A 23,160-nucleotide genomic window follows, 5' to 3' on the forward strand; every position below is an offset into this window, starting at 1 on the left:
AGGTAACCAGGCTCTTCAGAGCCGGTGCGTGCCCACCGGCACTCTGCCCACCCCCAGCACGCCCCCCCGCCCCCCGACCACCCTTTCTGCCTCCTTTGCCCTAACGGCCACTGTCTGTGCTTCTTTTGTATTTTTCAGCATGGCAGGTGCAGGAGAGACACTCTAATTCTTAAGCCCCAATAGCTACCTTTTTATTCTAAGCATTCTCCAGCTCTCCCATCCCTCCAAGATTTCCATTTGCTCCCGTAACTTCTTCCAAAAATTTAAGTGCTGGAATTTCTTCTTCCTAACTGAGCACAGAGGTGCCTCGCACTGATGCCAACGTGTCTGAAGACACAGAGCTGACGAGCTCAGCCCACGTCACATGCCCACTGTGCACGTCCGCCGTATGGCTACACGAGAATGCCACGGCCCAGCCATCCCATCCTGACGTATAAAAAGAAGAGGCACTTCCGAATCGCAGAGGGACAAAATCAAACAGCAATGGGAGGGTAAAAAGACGACATCCAGGGCTAAGCGGGTAAGAGAAGGGGGGACAAGGAGGGACCCTGTGGTAGCATCAAATGTCCACCTGAGGATTAGTGTCGACTGTCACCGAGTGAAATCTGGTCTAAGGCCAAATGAGAAAAAAGCAAAAGCACTATACTGAACTTTCCTTAAAGCTAATATGTTCTTAACTTAAAAGATTTTCCACCACCCTTCTGATTACGTCCCTCTAACTTTGGTGCTACATGGCCATGGTTTGGTGAAAATATGGTGCTAGTAGATGGCAGTTCCTTATTTTAAAGTCCTTAACTTGTTTTGGACATTTCATAGTTTCCCCACACTCCCCCTTTGTTTTTTTAATACTGCCCATTTATGAAATCTAGAACTTTGGGAAGCAGAGACTGAGAGAGACACGCCCGAAGGAAGCCAGAGCAAAGAGGAAAAGCCATTTGTCCCCAGCCTCACCCGAAAGAGATCCCTAAAGCTCTCCTCTTCTGAACACGTCTTTCAGCACCAAGTTAATCACCCGGTGACTCTCAAAGTCAGTGATGCCGAATCCCCAAGAGATGTTCCATGGAAAACATTCTGGGGCCTGGGTCTGGGAAAGGCTGGACCTCGGTGCCCACAGGGTGCAAGCACCCTCTCAGATCCTGTCCCAGTTCTGTGACGGCCCTTCCTGGCTACACTCCAAGTGTGTCTCAAAGCTCCGCCCTTACACTCTCTTTCCTCCAGAGCAGGGACTGCCCTGCAGCTGGTTCCTACCTCAAATAGAGCAGCCAACAGTTAGTAAGTAGGGTCCACGGAATTGAGCTGTATCCTCTCTGTTCATTCCTTTAGTGAGGTTCCCTCTCCCAAAAGGAACTGGGGATTCCCTGAACCATAAGCTGTTTGATGCTTCCATTCTGGGTCTCCTTCTGCCGGGAATGTCTTTCCCATTCTCTGGTCAGACTGTCAATTCAAACCTAGTCCAACCGCAGCCCAAGAGCCACTTCCTCAGTGACAGCATGCCTGAGGCCTCATCCCTGACCTCTCCCGGCTGCCGTATGTACTACCAGGAGAGTACCTGGGACACGCCACACTTTTGAAAAGCCCAGCTGTGTCTGAACTCTACATCTCCTGGCTCACTCTAGGTGGTCGCTAACTGATCTGTTGTAATTTGTTCCGCTGTCCTTTACTGGTTACCCGGTGTGTACAAGGCGTGATGCTAGAAACAGGGGCTTGACGGAATCAGACTGGGTATTCCTCAGTCACATCAAATACTTGTTGGAAAGGATCAGTTACCCTTATTTTTAAAAGTCTAAATGTATTAACAAAGGACCCTCCCTCCCAACAAAAATCCCTAGTACCTTTCAAACTTGATTACAAATACATGCAATTTGACATCTGTGCATTTTAGACAAAACATACTTAGAGCAACAAATCACTGCCACCACCTACTTGCTGGAAAATGCAGAGATTAGGGAATGTTCTGGAAATGTCCAGTTTAATTAGCTCCAGACTGGCTTCTCTGTCTGCTGCTGAAAAACCAGCATCTGTCAAAAGATCAAGAGTCATCACACCTCTCAGAGGTGAGTGTGTGGAATAACTGCGAGGCTTAGAACTTTTACAAGAATGAAACAAGGGAAGGAAGTTCCTCAGAAGCACATGGGCCTAATTACAACTTGAACCAACAGGATCAACAGTCTGTAGGATTTCTTGCTTTAAGAGTAAAAATCTCAGAGCACCATCTAATGTTAGTTCATCATCAGACATTTTCTAGAGTCTGAAGTCAAAATCTAATTTGAAATTACCTTTTATCAACGACTGCCAGTGGAAGTAAGGGCAAGTCAGGGACCAGACACAAATGAATCCCAGGCACAGAAAACACCAAAAGAATCATTATTTAATCCAGAACATCACTGGTATGAACGTAGAATATGGGTGGGTTACCGCAGTATAACACTCATGTGCACTATTTCTAACAAATAATTATGAATAACTTGCTTTATATTTTTTAAATTCCAATACCACATAGACAGTATTAAAAAAGGGCAGCAAAAAAGATACTACTTAACCAACTAAAGTAATCATAACCATCCTCGTGTGTCACAGAAAATTCTAAAAGCATAACCTAGGAAATATGCAGTGTTCTTGTCTCTTTGGAAGTATCTCTGAGGCTACTCTATAAACCAACACTCAAGCGATCCTGGGTGCCAGGCTACTGTCCAGCACGTGAGCAGTGAAGAGAGGAAAAGATATTGGTCACGACCAGCCCTCCAGCATGCTAGGACACTGACAAGTCTCAGGAGCCAGTATAATCTTTCTTACAAAAGTTTTCTTCTTTAACCTGTTCGCTCTAAAAAACTCCCTTTTCGGGGATTCCCTGGCGGTCCAGCGGTTATAGGACTCGGCACGTTCACTGCTGTGGCCAGGGTTCCGTCCCTGGTCAGGGAACTAAGATCCCGCAGGCTGCTCTGCGTGGCCAAAAAATTAAAATTAAAAAAAATCCCCTTTCCCATGAAGCTTTTATAAATTTGCACCAACCACTTCAGTTAAGTAAACCTTCCTTGTTATGTACTAAATAATGATACGCGTAACTGATCAGAGGAGCCCACCGGGGTTAGCGCCATGTATACCTTCATTCTCCACTTCAGAGCCTCCCGTGCTAAAGCACCGCCACCGCTCCTTGGCTCGGGCAAGACAGATGTCAAAGAGCTCTGGAAGAAAAGCCTTTGGGTAAGTGTCACGTGCACACGTGTCTCCTCAGAAACACCAGAGAAGGCACTGCTGCCTCGTTCAAATATTTACAGTTCAACTACACACCACAGGCTTATTACAGCTACTGAAACAATCCCCCCAACTTAGCCAGAAGGTACTTCTGTTGTCTACAGACATCACTACACACACAAGGAAATACATAAAATGCCTCCATGCCTGGTATTCACTCTGTTACACAACCCACCCATAAAGCTATATTGTTTTGATGTGTTTGCGAGTCTATCGCCTTACCAGACTGTGAGCTCCTTGGGGTAAGACCATGAGGGTGTCTCATTCATGTCTGTATCCAGAGCAAATAGCTCTGGGATTGACACAGATCAATATAATCAATGAATATCTGACTGATGAAGAAAGGGAGAAACACGCAGAAAGCCCAGAACAAGCAGAAGATCTGGTTTCAAATAAAGACAAGATGGAACCGCTAGCCCCTGGCCCAGTCTTCCTGAACTTGCTGCCTGACGTGGGATAGGGGTGCAAGCAACACAGGCGGAAGTTTCAAAAAATAAGGATTCTTGGTGGCAGAGGCGCATCAAGACAGCTCTCTCACAAGACGGCTTCCAAATCTCCCCCATATTCAGAACTTATTTTTTCAATAATTCTTCTCTGGGTACTTAGGCAACAGTTAAATAACTCACGCTCACAAATCTCACTTTTATACCCAGACCTCCAGGGGTATAGCCATGCCCCACTCCTCCTGAAAGACTGAACCCACAGAGAGAGGCCTCCCAGGCCTCTGCCGGCCCACCCGTCCGGTGGGTGCTTCCCACTCCCCGCCGGCTCCCATGCCTCCCAGCCATCGGTTGCCCTGGATCACAAACGACCACTAGTCAATCACTAAGACTTTAATTGCAGCTACCCAGAGAATTTCTACCACTTTATTTTTTCCACCAATACTTCTGGAAAGTAAAGCAGAGCACATCTGCCTTCCGGACAGTATATGCTATTTTTTTCAAATACAAGTCAAATTCTAGTAACACTGTTGTGTTCCAACAAGGTAAATTTTGATTAAGGACCTTCTTCTAACCCTGTGAAGGATCTGATGTACAGTCTACACTAGTCTGCAAGGGCAGTACAATTATGAGATATAACTTCATACCAACATCGTCACCTGGAAGGACTGCATGCATCTTAACTCAAATGCTTATGGAACAAATCTGCAGGTGTGCTGAGCTGGAGGCTAGAGGGTCTGGGGAACTTCTGCCCACTCTCAGTTTCCAGGAGGCGGGCTTAGCTTTGCTCATTTTGGCAGGAGACGGAGGAAAACAACTGTGTGGCCCCTGACCACTGGGAACAACTTTCCAGATGAGGTTATTTGACAGTTAAAGCACAGACGCTGGCAGCCTCAGGGCAAAATGGGTCAAAGTGTCAGTTTTTGAAACACCCGCATGGTTTTGCTGGCGTGTGTCTGTGGGAGAGGAAGGTGAACCCACCTTCTTTCCAGACGAAGCTTCAAAGTACAAAGGCTGATTTCCCAAAGAGTGAAGTGTAACAGTACGATCAGGCTGACTTTCAGTGAGTTTCCAACTGCACAGCCACAAAAAGAGCAAAACCCTGGGGCTTCCCAAATCGCAACACAGGCTTCAGAGTCAGCCAGTGGCTGACTTTCTCAGTAGGGAAATAAGGTCAACAATACCTGCCCCTCAGACCACTGCCAATGTTAACTAAGATGTGAGTAAAGAACCAGGCCAGGCCTCAACAGCAGACTTCAAGATCATCTGTGTTGTCACATTGGCTTGAATACGCAGCAACACTGAGGTTAAGAAGGACCCAATAAGGTGGCACTCATTCATTCATTCATTCATTCAGCAAAGACTTCCTGAGGGCCTGACTGCACAGAGAGCTGTGCTGGGCTCGGGTGACGGAAAGGAAAGCGTGACAGGTGAGGCCCCAGCTTCCTGAGCATCAGTTCTAGGTGGGCAACTGACATTAGGCAGCTAATTATACAAGAAAGACACAATTTAAATAAAACGAGCCAGTATCAAAATTTAGACAAACTTTCAAGGCACGTGACTGATTAATTAGCCATTTAGCCTGATATACTATGATGATACGGTCTATGAAGGGTTTTAATTTAAATAAAATCAGTGCAGCCAGCAGTGAGAACCAAAAATTAAAGACACACACACAGAGTAGCCTGCATTACATCCAACTGGTGTAGAGTTGTTGATGCAGCTTAGAAATTTTCAAGAACAGGGACTGAGGCAAATGGTCATCCATTTCTCCAAACATCTACTTCCAGGGAAGCTGCTGAAAAATCATTTCCACAAGTTAAATGCTATACATCTTCTCACGTACAGATGTTAAGTTTTGGGCAGGTATGGATGAGCCAAAAACATGGAACTCTGAGGAGACCACAATGAAAGGAAACCAGTCCCCATTCACCCAACCAGCTGTCATTACTCAAGATGGAGCACGCTGCCAGCCAAGGCTACCATTGCACGTGGTGAGATCAACAGCTGACAAAACAAAAATTACAATAACGACACGAGCCCGAGCCACACAGAGAAGATACAAATCAATCTACTTTAAACTCAAGGGCCTTCAACAGGGTAAAAACTGCCACCACCACCAACTCCACAGCTGGGCACTGATACAAAGAAGACAAGGAAGGGGTTCTTGTCCTGAGCAGCTTAGACGGCAGACAGGGAGGAAAAGGGAAAAAGGAAGGATTACCGTTTCTTCAGCACTTAATTGTAAGTCTATGAGCTCCTAGCGTCAGTTCCACCCTGGGTCACAGCCTGCAGCGCGCTGGGCGAGAGGGGAGTGAACCAGTGAACACACTGGTGGGGGAGAAGCACACCCACACTGTATGAGTGCGTAATGGCGGGACCAACAGCCCTAAGAAAGGAGGGTACAGAGCTCGCCTCCCTCTGGACTCCAGCTACTGGACCCTCGAGGACCCAGTCCTAGCACAGTATGCTGTCCCCGCTAAGGTGCTGACGTGTAAGATGCCTGGGGGAAAAAAAAAAAGGCACAAAAAACCAGAAGTACCCCAGATACAGCACCTCCACAGAAAGAAACATTCTTCCCTTCCACTTTCACGTCTCCATCAAGGCTCGCTTTCTGCAGGACTCTGAGAAGAGATCCGAACACGGCTCAGCCCACTAAAGCTTTGAGCCCCACGTATGCTCCCCATGTACTCAGGGAAGGTGACAGCTATCAGGAAGAAGGCGGATGTCCGCTCTGAACTGACACCAGATAACTGCAGCATCCAGGAGTGAGCCCCGGCTCCCCACCGGCTCCGCTCCTGGAAGACACACTCACCTGGCCTCTCCGAAGACACAGCGGCGTGGCGATGGCTGCCGTTCTTCCTAACGGGGCAAGTGGGACGGGAGAAGCCACGGGACCCAGGGGTGGATTCCCCAGGCCTAGGATCATGCAAGCCACTCACCGTGGGTGATGTTTAACTCGTTGCCAATGGCTAAGCTCCAGACTTTGCCTCTCACGCTGGGAGGGATTCCCTGCCACCATAAATCTCGAACTTTTCTAGAGCACCACCTGGACAAAAACGGAAACATGAGTTTATGAGTTTGTTCTCAGTGACGAAATATTTGTCTACCCATGTGCTTAACCCCAAACCACAAAAGTGGGGGAGGCACAGTCGTTATGTCACAGCCCCTGGCCTCAGGGAGCTTACAGTCCACCGTTCCAAACCGACAGACCAGGAGGTCGACGACTACCTTCCACTGGGTTACTGCTGTGCCAGGTGTGCCACAGGCACCGCACAAGCAGAGATGGGCGCCACAAACCAGGAGCCCAGAGCGCTATCCTGGAGCCAAATTCTCAGTGACCAGTAGCAGTCGAAGCAGAGGACGGGTGGGAAGGACGTTCTGCGCAGAAAGCACAGCAACAAGAAATAAGCTGGCCTGCTCCGGGAACGGCAGGCAGCTGGGCACGGCGTGGGGAGCCAGCAGGCACTGCCGCAGAGCTGCCAATGGAGGGCAAGCCCCAAGGGGCCTCGAGAAGGGAGGCCGAGGGCACAGCCGCCAGCCTCTGCACAGCTGCACACACACAGCTGAAGCACTCAGGCAAGGCAACTCTAACGGCAGGACAGCTCTGCTAACCCAGAACATTCGGAACTGCAGTCGCTGAGGTCTGCTGGTCACAATGAACACACGCTGCTGACAGACTGGGACAGACATAAAGGTGCCAAAGACTCCCAACACGGTGCTCCTCGGCACTGCGCAGAGGGGAGAGCACGGGCTGACGCTGCAGAAACCGGGGCTGCAGCCCCATAACACCCTTACCTGGGGAAACTCCTTCTCCTCTCACTAGCATTCTCCCTAAACCAAGATGATGGAACCTTCCCCCTGACCCCAAAGGGCTGCTGTGAGGATTAAGTGGGACAAATCAGAAAGGTGCCCGGCACCCAGCTGGTGGTCATTAAGTGGCAGTTCCTGTATGAACGCACGCGTCTGGACCACATCAAGCATCAGTCAGTGTAGGGTAGGCCAGGGCTCTGCAGCCACACAGGGAGTCAGTCCAAGGGTTCTGAGGACCTTAACTCTTGTTACTGGGCCCCACTGCCCAGAAAAGCAGGCCCTGGGCACAGCTTGTGTTCCCCGTGCAGAGCCTCAACAGGGCAATCCCTGCTCCCCCCGGACCCCACCTCCACAGTGGGAGTGAGTTAACACCCAGGTAAGGGCCAGAAGCAAGTCCCCAACAACCTGATACACGGTTCAGGTTGGAAGAGAAAAAAAGGAAACTGGCGTCCAAGCTCCCCCAGCTCCTGCTGATAGGGGGGGGCCCAAAAGGAGCCACCAGCCTCTGTGCACAGCTCCAAGACTGCTGTCCAGACACCGGCCCCTAACCATTCTGACCACGCAGGAGCAAAGACCTACAGCTGTCCCTCAGACGCAAAGGAGACAACAGTGCCGGACTCTACTGTGTACCGGCTACTGGGGGCTGTCAGCAAAGCACACCCGGCGCCCCTCCTCAGACGGGACAACAGAAACTTGAGCAGACACATGCAGTGTACCCAGCGGGGTCCTTTACAGGCACCTGGAGCCAGGGCGAGGGCAGGAAAGGCTTCTCCAAGGAAGACTGAGCTTTAAAGAACAAAGTGTTAACCGAATGAGGAGATACAGGGCAAGAGCACTCGATGCAGAGGGAATGGAACATGCAAAGGCCCTGAGGCTCCCTAAGGAAAGGGCACTGTCCAAGCAAAGGAGAGATGAAAGGTGAGGCTACAGGGAAAGGGACGTGCTGTCCCACGAAGGGTCCTGTCGGCTAAGCCAAGCAATTCCAATTTTACACCCAGAGTCATAGGAAGTTACTGAAATGTAAAGTGTGGAAGTGACACAGATTCGTGCCTTAGAAGATCTCTCTGGCTGCTGAGCAGAAAGACAAGTGGAAGGGGTGGGAGGGGAGCTGTCACAGTACCAGGTGAGAAACGACAAGGGCTGAACCAAGGCAGGGGAAGGAGACTCTGTGCAACTTAAACTTATCAGATAATTTCATCAGGGGCTGTGAGAAGAGCTACAATTAATACAGCTGCTTCCCATGAATTCTGCAAAGAAATGTAGAGTCTAGAGAGCTTACATTGTTTCCCAGTTAGGCAAAATCTCATTATTCCAAGTGAGGACAGCATTTCCAATACTCTCTTCTAATCTGCATCTTTCTTCCAGCTGCTTTTTCCTCCTCTGGGCTTCTTTCAGCTCTAGAAATCACAGTTAAAAGAAGGAAACATCTATTAACTGATATCCACTGATTTCAAGCTAGGTGACTTTTCTCAAAGAGCCAGGCTGCAAAAACACCAGGAAGAGGGCAATGAAGTCGAGCACTGAGACCCGACCTTCCAAGACTCATTTCACACCTTACGGAGTTTAGAAAGCTTAGGCGTTATCCATCTTTTAGTAAGCTTTTTTTGTAACGTACATACCGTATAACATATACACAGAGAAGTATACAAATAAGGACCTAACGAAATTATCACAAAATAGACAAACCCATGAAACTACAGCCCCAGTCAAAAGACCGAACAGGAACAGACACACCAGAAGCCTCTCTGTGCTCGCCTCACCCTTTCCAATGGAACCTGCAACTTCACTTCTCACAGCTTAAGAATAACTCTTAGGGTATAACAGCAACTCTGAGAAATAGCATGCATTTTCATTTACATATACTTTTTTTGTGGTAAAATACACAAAACGTAAAATTTACCATTTTAAGTGTACACCCAGTGGCATAAAGTACATTTCACATTGTTATGCAACCATCACCACCGTCCATCTCCAGGACTTTTTCATCTTCCTGAACTGGAGCTCTCTCCCCACGAAATACTAACTTCTCACCCCCCCCGACACACATCCCCCACCCTGCTCCCCAGCCCCCGGCAACCTCCATTCTACTTTCTGTCTCTATGAATCTGCCTCTGTATGAGATACCTCATGTAAGTGGAAGCACACAGCATCTGTCCCTTTGTGTCTGGCTTGTATCACTTAGAACAATGTCTTCAAGATTCATGTTAAGTGTGTGTCAGAATTTCATTCCTTTTTAAGGCTGAATAAATTCCATTGTACAGACAGACCACATTTTACCATACATACTTTTTAAACATCTAAGAATCATAGGGTTTTTAGGTGTCACACGGCACTTTATCAAATCCCGTCACATCTTCTTGTAAATAAGGAAAACTGAGCCCACAGACAGAAAGAGATCTGCCTCTCCAGCATCACTGGCTAAAGCTTTCTCCAGCCTAGTACTTTTATCCTACACAGTCTCTTTCCTTGTGTCAATTCAAAGTGTTATTACCTTGAATGCGGTAACCAGGAATAAAGTAGTTAGTAGAAAGATACGTTTTCGATGAAAAGTTATAAATCTCAAAATATTCAATGCAGCATTCACCAAAGGTCAGGTTCTGCAGCTCCAGAAGGTAAAGAGGAAATGTCCATAGGGACACAAAATCTTGTGCCGACGTACGTAACCAAACACATGCGAACTGCATTACCTCGCTTTTTGGCCTGAGCCACCATTTCTTCATACTGTTGCCTGTGCCTCTCAGCTTCCTCAGCTGGCTTCGCCGGGAGATTCCTTGAGAGAAAAGAAATGACTTTTCACCACTTTAAACATTAAATAGGAGAAACCTGAAGCACCATTTACTAACAAATGAAAAAAAAGCCCAACGACCAAAACCACATTTGTTAGATGATAAAGATGCAGCCCTTTCACAAACTACAAATATGTTTTTTACAAAAGTATTAAAGTAAGCTCATGTTTAAAAACTTGAAGTCTAAAGATTAGCAGAAAGAAGAAAATAGCAATTAACCATCACTCCAAGAGAGACAAACACTTAATCTTTGGCTGGTTTTTTTTTTTTTTCACCCCAAAGAAACTTTGATTAGACCACACCGCACGAATACAATAATTGTCAACAGCTACCCTTGAAAGAGAGTACCCTAATGGCATATATTATCGATACATCTATGTATGAATATATTGCCTGGCCAGTTTTTTTAAGTGTGTAAGTTTCATACTAGCTATGTGGTTCATCTCATTTATACACACACACACACACACACACACACACACACACACACACACACACACACACACACACACACACACACACACACACACACACACACACACACACACACACACACACACACACACACACACACACACAGATTCATACAATAGTTCTAAACAACTAAATGTGGTATACAACTCTGAATCCTGGTTAAAAAAAATAAAACGCATGTTCTCTTTCAGAAATGTGCTGGTGAATTTGCTGGTCCTTGAAAACTGGGAGGGCGGCAATGTCTGGCTCTCTGTGCACATCACAGTGTTTCTGCTGCGGGAGAACAGGGCACGACTTCCCACAGCTCATGTTTTAGACGGCATTACAGGACGGATCCTCACAGTGTGGCGGCTTCTACCAATAATCTCTACCTACCTTCTGAATCCTCCATTTCAGGGTTTCTCTCCCCATCTACCCACACATCCACAATTTCCAAGGACCAAAAATTAACATCAGAAGACACACTTCTTCTGCAGACTTCATCAATTTTAAATGTCAGGGTTGGCAGGGACCTTAGGGATCCTAGCCGAATGTTTTACAATCTCTATTTTTCTCAAAAGCTGTGGACGGGCTTCCCTGGTGGTGCAGTGGTTGAGAGTCCGCCTGCCGATGCAGGGGACGCAGGTTCGTGCCCCGGTCCGGGAAGATCCCACATGCCGCGGAGCGGCTGGGCCCGCAACCCATGGCCGTTGAGCCTGCGCGTCCGGAGCCTGTGCTCCGCAACGGGAGAGGCCACGACAGTGAGAAAAAGCTGTGGAATCTTTCTATTCAAATACAGTGTTCTATGGAAACTCGATGCTTAAATAGAGATAAGCTATGGCTTGGTACAACGGAGCAATCCCTTTCCCTTACTAAGGTCTCCAAACACGATCTACAAGCCCGTCATCAAAACCCATCTCTCCTCAGCAGATGGATGGAAACCAGAGGCCCAGAAGGGAAGGGAACTTGCTGGGATCACCCAGCCTGTTTTCTGCAGATCCCAAAGAACCAGTAGGCTAGTCCACCCAATACTGGGGTGCCTCCAAAATACCCACTTTAGAGTATACTTCCTGGTGTTTCTTACCGTTACAAGCCAGTCCATAATTAATAACAGCTATTTAAGCATTTGGAAACGCTAAATTAAAGTAAAAAATCACCTGAATGGAAAATCCTGATCAAAACTTCGACGCTAAATGAAAGTTTTCCAAATTAGTCATGCTATCATATAGAATACACGTTAGTGGAGGGAATGAAGAGGGGCCCCGCACGTTTAGTTAAGTGACGTGCTAATTTTCTTCCCCTTTTCTAATGAAAAGGTGCCTCTAGCAAATGTACTTATCCCTGAAAACAAACTCTCCACAGACGCTTCTTCAGACTCACGCTGGTCTGTCTTCCAGGATGAGTGCGGTGGTGGAAAGAGGCTCAAAGTCAAGATGCTTCCTCACATTCTGCTTTGGAGAGGGTGGCCTGCTAGGTCGTCCAGCCTTGTCTTCATATTCCTAGGACAAAGAAACCAGGGATAACTCCAGGCCCGGCCAATTTGGATATTACGAAGCCCTTTTCAAAGTAAGCAAGGTGTTCTGTTATGAAGTCCTTTAAGTCGATTTTGAGGATGATGCACTGAAAATATTTCTTGCTCTTTAGAAGGAAAAACTGCCCATGAAAGGGGTTCAGCTCTGCAGTTCAGGCTCTCACTTTATGGGGACTGTGGGCTTCCCATACTGGTAGGGAAGTCACTAAGGATCTCATCATCCCAGCTGCTCCTCTAAGGGCCCAGAAACATCGACTTGGGTCTCCTAGGCTGCTTCTGGGTAAGAGGTGTCTATTCTGTCTTCTGGACACCGTAAATTTGAACTGATTATTGCAGTGGCCACAGGGAAGCTCAGAGTCAGAGCGATAGCCAATTCTAGCATTCATCTGACCCCCACCCCTGGCTTCATCTCCCACTCCCACCCTAAATTTCTAATGCATTTCCTTTTACCCCACAGCATTTTATCTATTTTTGTTTGCCTTTCAAACCTTTCCTGAAATGAGGATGGGCTTAAAAATTAAAAATCTTTTGCTTAAAGATGATTAAAGCTGTTTCATTTTCTTAAAGCAGAAACGTCAAGAAAGAAATTCTTTAACATCTTTGTGTGAAGCCATCACTGCAAGCTGTTACACGAATAATTGTGCCATGCCCTGGAAATCTACGAGCGGCCTCCACACTTCCAGGTCATTAATTCGTCCTATGAACTGCAACCACAAAACCTCAGTCACACCTGGTGACCCACATTCCAAACACCCAACCAGCAGAGCTCAGGAGAGCCAAGTAATCTGTGCCAAAGAGTCCAGTTTCTGAAACTGTGTGTGTATGCGTGCCTGTGCATGTGTACCCTTAGCCCTCTGTTGCCTATTACAGACAAGGCTCTCAGGACCCTCCCTTAAGGGAAGGCAACCTAACTGGGAAGACAGGACAAACAACCGAGTAGTTTAAACTAAGATTTAAATAACCACTCCCGATACAATAGGAGCAGTATCAGGAGTGGAAAGTGATGAATTGCTAAATGAACTTTATTAACACTAGTTGTCAAGTGGGGTGTTACTGGTAAAATTATTTGGCAAAAGCAATTATTCTCTCAGCCAGGAAAGCCTATAGAGGCTTCTGAAAAGTTAAAAGAAAAAATTTTTTCCTCAAAACCCACAGGCTATGAGAAGCATGTGCACCAAGAAACAGGTGGGTGGGGCAGTTTCTGTACATCTGGATGTACAAGGTTAGATGTCTTAACATTGTTTACCCTGGTGTAAAATGGTTCCATTAAAATCTAAAACGATCTCCACTCACCCAAAGCTGAGAAAATGGACTCACTTTTTCATCCATTCAAACATCTGAGCACCTCCACGTGCCAAGCACTCAGCTACTAAACAGCCATCAGAAGTATCCTAGGTAGCCATCAGATTTTACGTATGTACCCAATGTAAAATCTTGTATTTTATAGGAAATCTACCAAAAGTTGTGTGCTGAGAAAGATCCTGAGGCACGCTGCATATTAACAAGAATTGTTAGCGAACGCCCTGTAAGGTGCTACTTATTTGCTGATGCTGGTCTAGTGAGCTATATGCCAAGGCCAAAGATGCTGAGCCCCAAAGTCTGATGCCCCAGCATGTGGATGCGCACTTCCGCTTGCTTTGTGTGCTTTACACACATAGTTTAACTTTATCTCCATAACGATCTCTATGGCAAGTGTCACCGCATTTTACAGGTAGGGCCGCTGAGGTTCAGAGTGAAGTGACTTGCCCCCAAGTCCACAGCCAGCAAGGAGCTGGGCCTACGGAGCTCCCCACTCCGCCACTCTGCGCAGGCCCAACCTCTCCTGTGGATATACTCAACAAACAGGCGTGCAGTTCTGGAGGGAAAAGGCCCGGTCCTACTCGAGTTAAGTGTGGTCCTTGGGGCCAGACGAGCCTGGGAGCAAATTCAGATCCACCAGGAACCAGCTGTGACCCCCGGCAAAGCACAGCTTAGAATCCCTGCACCTCATTTCCACATCTGCAGAAAGGGAAACAGCACCTAGCAGAGAGGGCTGTCTAAGGAGTGGCAGAGGCTTGTGAAGCGGTCAGCACAAGCCTCTCAGTGCAGAGGAAATGCTCCATAAAGGCTGGCCCTGGCTGCTGTCTGCCATGACCCTTTTTCTCCTCGGGCCTGAAACTGTATAAGGCGGAAAAAATGCTCTATGGCCAAACAACAATCAAGGAACCCTGCAAAGTCTGCAAAGAGCACAGATATGAAGACGCGTTGTAAAGTTAATTAGATGCCTTGATTTGTGATTTTTAAAAAATCAGTATCCTCAGTTAGAGCTCGGAGGCTCCATCACAAACGGTAACAAGCAGCACAGTCGCAACGGGCCAAGCACTTTCCAAGGGCTTTACACACACGGAATTGGCTCAACTTGCCCTTCACACTAGCTCCCCACAACCCCGGGAGAGGAGCTGCCATAAGGTGGAGGCTGGGCTGGGGCTGGAGGAGCTGGACCAGAAGCAAGCACCCTGGCTCTGCCCCTGCACTGCTCACCGCAGACTGCCACTCGCTAGAATGCATGATACAGTTTAATCATTTATATTCAGTCTAAATAAAGCTTTCAACTATGACACAAACCTGTAACAGTGAATTAAGTGCAGATGCAAGGCAAATACTTATGTTTTAATCACATAGAGCCCTGCTTGATTTCAAAAAAAGGAGGCCTGGCCTGTCCATACTTGAAACCCCAGGGAAAGCCTTTTCAAAATTCTAAATGGCATTTCAGAATACGAATGGCTTTGGAAATTGTTAACAGATCCTACTCCAAATGTAGTTCTCACACTGCTACCTAGAGGGGTCGACAGTAAGCTCATCTTCCAAGCCAGACAAACCAACTTCAGGAACAAGAAAGAGGACGATTCACTCTCAGGACAAACAACTTTCAGCTGTGAGTTATCAACACTGAGGTCAGCATGTGATATGGCAAGAGCTAGGGCTTTGGAAGCGAAAAGACTGAGTTCTAAGTCTAAGTCCTGGCTCTGATCTGGGGCAAATCATCTTGCTTCTCTCTCGGCTATAAAACGGTAGCAACTGTGAAGACTCCTGTGATGATGAGATCACGAGACATACATTCAACAGCTGCCCATAAAGTATGAGCCCTTTCTGTGTGCCAGCCAAATGGTGGGGTCCGCCCAGCCCCGGTGCAACTCATCGTTCCGAAGTTTCTTGTCCTCTTGGGGCCCTTATAGGATCAAGTTAAAGTCTCTTGGTTTAAACCAAGTAACAATGCCATTCACTGCTGTGCTCATCAGAAGTCCTGCAGGCTAATCAGTATAAACCATCCATTCAAGGAACCGCTACAGATTCCAACACCCTGCATAACCCTAGAGGGAATTTAGAACAGGGTTCTGCAAAGTTCTAGCGGCAAATCAGTTTTACTGGTCACGACAGTATTTTTTTAAATCAAACAACACAAAAATACAGAGCGCACATAGTAAGGACAGTTTGTTTCAGTTCTATACCTACTTATAGCTTTGCCTTCTTGAGAGAAATGAGTCTCAACCTAAATTTTCTGATCCGGGGATGGGGGTGGGGTGCTGTGTCAGAAGAAAAAGTTTACAAGTCACTAATTTAGAAGAGGTCACAGTCCCCTGCCCAGAGTGGTGTGCCTTGTATCCTGCTGGGAAGGTAAGACCAACACCAGAGAGACAGCAACAAACAAAGCCTACTGCACCCAACTGGGGGCTAAGTGCGGGGTGTGGTCTGATAATGCAGCTAAAGGTTCAGGAAAAAAGCAGTACACCAGGGCAGCTGAGCAGGGCCTCAACTCCACACAGGGGCCAGGAGCTCATTTGTGAAGGGGCCTGGCACTTTAGGAGACCTGCAGGTAGACCCCACCTTGAAGGGCTCACTCACTCTAGCAGGGGCAGTACGATGCCAGCAGAGGCTATGAAACCAGAGCAGACGATAAAAAATGTGGGAGCCCCAAGGACAGGACACCCATGGCTGGAGAGAATCAAAGAAAACAGCTCATAAAGGGTGCCATCTCAGTGGACAGAGGACAGGGGAGAGCTGGGCTGGAAGCCGTGAAGGAGGGGCATCCCAACAGCACAAGCAGCAGCCAGGAGATGACGCGAACAGGCTTCTCTGTGGGTGAGCGTGAACGCTTTACGTGGGGAATGACGCCGAGTCCAAGTTCTGTTCTAGACTTCACGATCTCAACAACAAGCTTCCCAGAGCTGACGGGACAAGCCAAGACCCAGCGAGAGAGAGAAAGGAAGAGCTAGACTGGGGTAGAGCCAGAAAGTAAACAAGTGTGAGGTGTGATGAGCCCATTAGATACATCCAATGGCAAGGTCTACCTCATGTGCTGAACAGTGCTGGGAGATAAGGACAGGGCATTAGACTCCTAAATTAAGTGTATAATCTGCCAGTTGAAGAAAAAAAGAAAAAAAAGTCTACCTCGACAGACATCTGTGTAAGAGGAAAAGATCAAGATTCTCAAACAGTGAAAAGAAAGTGTTCCTGGTAGGACGACAAGAGGGGTGTCACTGCTACTTACAGAACTGGAAGAGTGCTGTAAAAGACAGCCAAGTACGCACAAATGTGGTAACAGAAGGCCCCTGGCTTCCTGGAAATCTATGTTAGCTACAAGGAGAGAGGCTCATCAGTTAAAACCTGTGCTTAAGCCTTGGCCTCAACTGGTTACAGCATCAAGATTAGCCTTTTAAAATAACCAGGGGGTTTTAGAGGTATGTCTGGAATAAAGCATAGCAGGTCACCACGTGGCACCTATTAACAGACTGACGTGAACCAACGTGAGGGACAGAGAGCACGGCAACCCTGTGGGCACCGGCTGAGGACCCTGCGGGGGAAGCACTGGGAGCTGGCAACAGGCCTGGGTCTGAACCATCACCTCCAGATCATCTCCACCGGCAGCATGACCCTGGGCATGTTCCTTCACCCCTCCAAGCCTGCTTCCCCACCTATTAAATGAGAATGAATTAACGTAAGAAGGCACATGGCCATAGCAGGTGCCCCAAAATGGCAGGGAGTATTACTGTCATTATTTTGCTTCAAAATTACTTTTCACAACATTTCCCGCTAAGAGCAGTGATTAATAAGGTTGTGGTGAAGAGTAGATGAAAGTAAAGAGCCCAGAACACTGCAGCTGGCTTCACACTTTGCCATTTATAACAAGCAACTTTTGGGGGGAGAGGGGTGTTGTCTCACAATCTGGGATGAGATCTGTTCTATTTTGCCATTTTTGGTGGTTAAGAGTGGCCTGAACAGGTCTTACAAATGCTGGAACTTCCAAAACGACAGTCCTGGTGACCAATGAGGCTGACCTCACAGTAAGAAGGACCCTCCGGAATCCTCTGAAGGGCTCCTCAGACTTCAACTCTTTTCTCTCCTTACCACAGTCTTTTTCCCAGAAAGCATCTTCTAGGTTACCAGAAATGTTGGCATTTGGGACAGCAACTCTCAGGGGGCCTTTCTAATTGTCAGGTCACTTACAAAACATGTAGAACACAGAAGTTCACCTGTGGACTGGTGAATGACATGTGTTAAAACTGAACTGCGGGTTTTAAGTTAGCTTGGTTACTGCTGCGATCTGACCACCTTACTCGGATCCTGAGCAAACGGGGTACAGCCTGAGCTCCGTACAAAGGCTTCTTGCCCCCAGGATCACGGGCAATGAATGCCATCCAGGCCTCTAAGAGGGGTGCCTGGCCTGGACCGACCTCAGTCTGAACACAGGGTGCGATCCCCCTCTGGGTGGTAAGAATTAGGACGCGCTGGCGCTCTCTCCTACAGTCCCCTACTGTACCCATTAAAACTCAACCCTGTGAGGAAATTACATGGAATCACAGACAAAGAATGGCAGCGGGGAGGAAGGCGCATCACCGCGGCCACATGCAAGATTCAGCTCGTTGGAACAGATGCGTGTAACACACACACATGCACACGGGCGCACCCACGCTGGGGCCTCCGGCCGGTGACGCGCGGGCAGACCCCCGCAGGGGCGCGGGCGGGGCCCCGGCCCCACTCACCATGAACGCCGCGGGGCTCAGAGGCGCGCGGCCGGCGGCTCCATGCCCGAGTGAGCGGGCGAACGAGCGAGCAAGCGGGGCTCCGCGGCGGGACCTCGGGCGGCGGCTCCGGCGGCCGGGCGGGGGCGGCAGGCCGCTCAGTCGCGCGCAGATGCCGCGCCGCCGATCCGCGGCTCGGTTTCGGCGCGTCAGGCCTGGCTCGCCGGGACCCTGGGCGCCGGGCGGGGCTGGGGGAGGACCCGGGCCCCCCAAGTCCCAAGGGGTTCCTCCTCTGGCCGCCCAGGTAGGGAAGGTCGCGCGGCGCCCTCCAGACACCGGACGTGCCCACGCAGGCGGGGAGTCCAGACGCGGGATGTCCGCCCGCGATACAAACCGGGCCTAAATGCTCGCGCTAAGCGAGTTAGGCTGCGTCCTCAGCACACAAATATCACGCTGGAAAACGTATACTCCAAAAAGGAAGCGGTGACACGCCAAACAACGTACGCCAAAGCTCTGCTTTGTGAGATTTTTAAAAAATGACACATGTACATTACCGGAAGGCACTACCTAAAATAGTAACACTAGTAACCTCTGGGTAGTGGAGTGATTATGAGCCATTTTATTCTCTTCTTTATACTCTACTGCGGTTCAAATGTTTTCCACAGTAAGATCAGTTCAATCAAAGCGTCAGGGTGCACACAGAAACACATAATGATGGAAATGACTAGTGATTGCTTCTCGGGGATTGACCGGGAAGGGGCAGAACATATCCCCAGGGGGGTGACAGAAGTATTATCTTGATAAGCATTCATCAAAACTAACTGAATAGTACACTTCGGATGACAGCATTCCACTGTTTGGAGATCACACCTCAGTGTTTTAAGTCTTTAAAATCTGCATAAGGTCAAAATAATTTCTGGTCAGCCATGTCCAAGTACTGAACAAACAGGGTCTGAGACAACACAGACTCTCCTTCCGGAAGGAAACTCACCAGTCCCCAGACCATGGTACCACGCTTTCCGCAGCTGATTTTCTGGATAATAGCATTTACCAAGTTGCCACCAGAAACTTCCTCACTCAGAAGGAGCCTACAATGTCCATCAAGCTATAATCGAGAAGACAGACAATGACAAGTGACGGCGACAATGTGGATAATCTGGAATTTTCATAAGTCACTGGTAGTTGCAGCCATTCTTGAAAACAATCTGGCCGTTTCTTACGTAGTTCAATATACACCTGCCACACACCTAGGAACCTACCCAAGAGAAATAAAAAATACATCCACAAAAAGACTTGCATGCAAATGTTCACAGCAGCATTATTCTTAAGAGCCCAACACCAAAAAAATTCCAAAAACCCATTAAGTGAGGAATGGATAAACAGCACTGATGCAACAATGAAAAGGGCACTGATACACGCTACCACATGGACACCACACGGGTGAGCCTCAGGGACATTGTGCTTAGTGAAAAGATGCCAGACAAAAGGTAATGTGCGTGATTCCATTTATATGAAATTTCTTCCTCTAGAGAGAAAGCAAATTGACGTCTGCTTGGAGCTGGAGGCAGAAGCGGAGATCCACTGCAAACAGGCGTGGGGGGACTTTGTCGAGGGGTGAAAATATTCTAAAACCGGATTGCTGTGACAGTTGCATAGCTGCATAAGTTTATTAAAAGTCACGAACATGTACAATGAGTGAATTCTATGGTATAAAAATTTTACCACAATAAAGCCATTTTTTAAAAGTAATAGGAGGATAAAACTGATTCTGAGGCTGATTCTGGCTGGAATGATTAGGGAAAGCCTTGTTTTAAAAAAAATTATTCAAAATTTGGAAATAAGACAGAAGCATGGAGGACAGGTGCCTTTTCCATTTATACCTGGGCGTTTTTAATATGCCTGCCTGAGGTTTATTTAATTCTCTAGGAGAATGTGCCTGTGCTACTTACTACTCTGTTAGAGCCCAGACACTGTGAAGTGACATGTTAACTTGTGGATTTATGTCCAATAGAACAGATAGCTCTGAAGATGATGTTTTCTTAAATCTAATGTAGCAACCTTATTCTAACTTTTTTGGTTTTATGTCTATAAATACCTAGTTCCTCAAATGCCTTTGGAATCAATTTTACCAACTTACTGGTTCGTTTAACTGATTTAATGCATCTCCTCAATGTGTTAAATGAACCTTTAACTAACATGATCATTCAAAAAAAAAAAAAAAGGTAAATGTCATGAAAGAATGGTAGAGTAACTGTTTTCTATTAAGAGAATAAAGTGACAAATAACTAAAGGCAATACACAAACTTGATTGGAAGCTGGTTCATAAAGAAGAGTTTGGTGTAACTAGAGAAAGCAGAACATGGTCACGAACATGGTCTGAACATGGTCATGGTAAGATGCTATTATGGAAATTAACTGATAATTTTCTTAAGCCTGATAACACCTTCATGGTTGTGTAGAGAGCTGAATGAATGCTGACGTATTTATGGATAAGATGTCATGATATCTGCAACTTACTTTTAAATGATTCCATTTTTTAAAACTAGAAAGAGGCACAATAAATGAATATGGCAAAATGTCAACAACTGTTCAATCTAAGTGGAGCATATATGGCTGTTCATCATTAAATTATTCCTAGAACCCTTCTCCAGGTTTCAAATTTTTCTTCACAAGGGGAATAAACCAGTAAGAAGGCTGATGACCAATCCTTTAGCTCTCATCTTAAATACACATCCCCAGAGAAACACTTCCTGCCCTACCATGTAAACTACAGCAAGGCCCTGGTTCCTCTCTCTCCTAGCATCAGGTTCTGTTTTCTCATAGCACTTAATCACAACTTGTAATTACATGACTCTCTGATTAATATTTATTTCCCTCAAGAGACTGTGAAACCTCTGAGGGCAGAGCCTTACTGTAGTCTTCTCCACGCTGATTGCTAACAAAGTACACGGCACAGAGGAGACGCTCAGCATCACTGTTCCATCCTTCATTGCACCTGTCCAATAAGCGCTTATGGTGCTTGGCCTTAAGAATAAAGATGAACAAGGTCCCTGCCCTCAAGTCCCTCACAGACCAGCAAACAGGCAATTACCACACTATACGGGTGCTCGGTCCTATGACTGAGAGAAATCTGAGGGCTCCAGGAGCCCCAGGAGGCAGCTGACCCGGCCTGAGGAGTTACTGGTGACTTTCCAGAAATAATTCCTGCAACTGGAAAAGAGCTGGCGTCCTTCTCACAGCGAGGCGTGGGTTCTCAGCCCCTCCACGCCTCCTACCAACACCTAGTGCTATGCATACTGTAGACATCAGCCAACCGGGGCCCACAGGCTCACTAAATGTAAATATGAGACAGACGCATTAAGCATGTGTTAAATACACATTAAGATGTGCTTCCAAAGCACACTGCTTATCTCCTCTGACAGGCTGTAACCTGCAGGTTACTTTACCAACAGTTTCTATCACATATTTCGGAACTGGGTACCATTCATAAAGGTTTAACTATATTATACCATGTGATGACAGGTTGACTTTTACTAAATTTTGAGACTTAGAGCAAAAATAAGACGTTAACAGAGCCTTTTTCTCTATCTCAATCTGGCATTAGATGTGACTTCTATCTTAATCCACCTGAAAAGAATTCTTCCTCCTGAAGTTTTTGAGTTAACCAGCACTCATCCCCCTGCTTCCTGTATCTCCCCCAGCACACTGGATTTACTTGCTTATTTGATTAACCTACAACATTGTTGTCTCTATCCTTTGAGATCAAGGAGGTAAGACTGGGTGATTTGTCTGATGCAGCATCCTGAGAGACAGGCTGACAAACCCAACCTTGCTAGACCACCGGGTTTCACAGGATCAAAAGGTCACTGCAGGAACGACTTCAACCTGGTTAAGTGAACCAGGATACAGCTACACGAAGGCCGTTACTTAGTGAGTAAAAGCGAGATCATGGAAGAATATTTAATGATATGGGGAAATGTCTCTGTTGTCATAGAGATAAGAAGAAAGTCTACAAAGTGGAATGTTTTGAAATTTTGACATTCATCCATTTAACAAACCTCTATTAACCATTCACTAAAGCTAGGTACTATTCTGGGCCCTGGAGATAAAGTGAGAACCAAACAAGGCCTGGTCCTAGGTTTCATGGGCTGTGCAGAAAATACCTGAGAGTTCTGTGACAGAGTGACAACTGATGGGGCGACCGTAGGTGGTTCTTCAGACGGGGTGGTCAGGGAAAACTTCTTAGAAGACACCACCTAGGAGGGAGCATCTGAGCTAGGACCCGATGAGTCTCATTCAACCCTAACAATCCCATGAGGTAAGTACTGTGCTAGGCTGAGTGACGGCCCCCAAACATGCCCATGTCTTAATCCCTGGGACCTCTGACTGTTACCTTACATGGCACAGGGGACTTTGCAGATGGGATTAACATTATGGACCTTGAGATGGGAAGATTATCCTCGATTACCTGGGTGAGCCCAAAATAACCACAAGTGTCCTTAAAAGATGGAAGCAGGGACTTCCCTGGTGGCGCAGTGGTTAAGAATCCGCCTGCCAATGCAGGGGACACGGGTTGGAGCCCTGATCCGGCAAGATCCCACATGACGCGGAGCAACTAAGCCCGTGCACCACAACTACTGAGCCTGCGCTCTAGAGCCCGCGAGCCGCAACTACTGAAGCCCACGCGCCACAACTGCTGAAGCCCACGCGCCTAGAGCCCATGCTCCGCAACAAGGGAAGCCACCATGACGAGAAGTCTGCGCACCGCAACCAAGAGCAGCCCCGCTCACTACAACTCAAGGAAGCCCGTGAGCAGCAACAATGACCCAGCAGAGCCAAAAGTAAATAAATAAATTTATTAAAAAAAAAAAAAAAAAAAAAGGAAA

The 23,160-nt window shown here is 47.3% G+C and overlaps 1 protein-coding gene across 1 annotated transcript in view; it reads right to left on the reverse strand.

Moving 5' to 3' along the window:
- TBC1D14 (TBC1 domain family member 14) overlaps nt 1–23,160 on the reverse strand; it is a 102,123-nt gene that overhangs the window by 19,375 nt on the left and 59,588 nt on the right. Inside the window, exons 4-9 of the mRNA XM_007456872.1 lie at nt 12,125–12,243; nt 10,193–10,275; nt 8,785–8,902; nt 6,635–6,741; nt 3,102–3,182; nt 1,924–2,018 (exon numbers count right to left, since the gene is read on the reverse strand). Coding sequence (XP_007456934.1) covers nt 1,924–2,018; nt 3,102–3,182; nt 6,635–6,741; nt 8,785–8,902; nt 10,193–10,275; nt 12,125–12,243 — 603 coding nt within the window. The remainder of the gene's footprint in view (nt 1–1,923; nt 2,019–3,101; nt 3,183–6,634; nt 6,742–8,784; nt 8,903–10,192; nt 10,276–12,124; nt 12,244–23,160) is intronic.

Source organism: Lipotes vexillifer, unplaced genomic scaffold, assembly GCF_000442215.2.
Source record: "Lipotes vexillifer unplaced genomic scaffold, Lipotes_vexillifer_v1.1 scaffold63, whole genome shotgun sequence".
NCBI classification, from domain to species: Eukaryota; Metazoa; Chordata; class Mammalia; order Artiodactyla; family Lipotidae; genus Lipotes; species Lipotes vexillifer.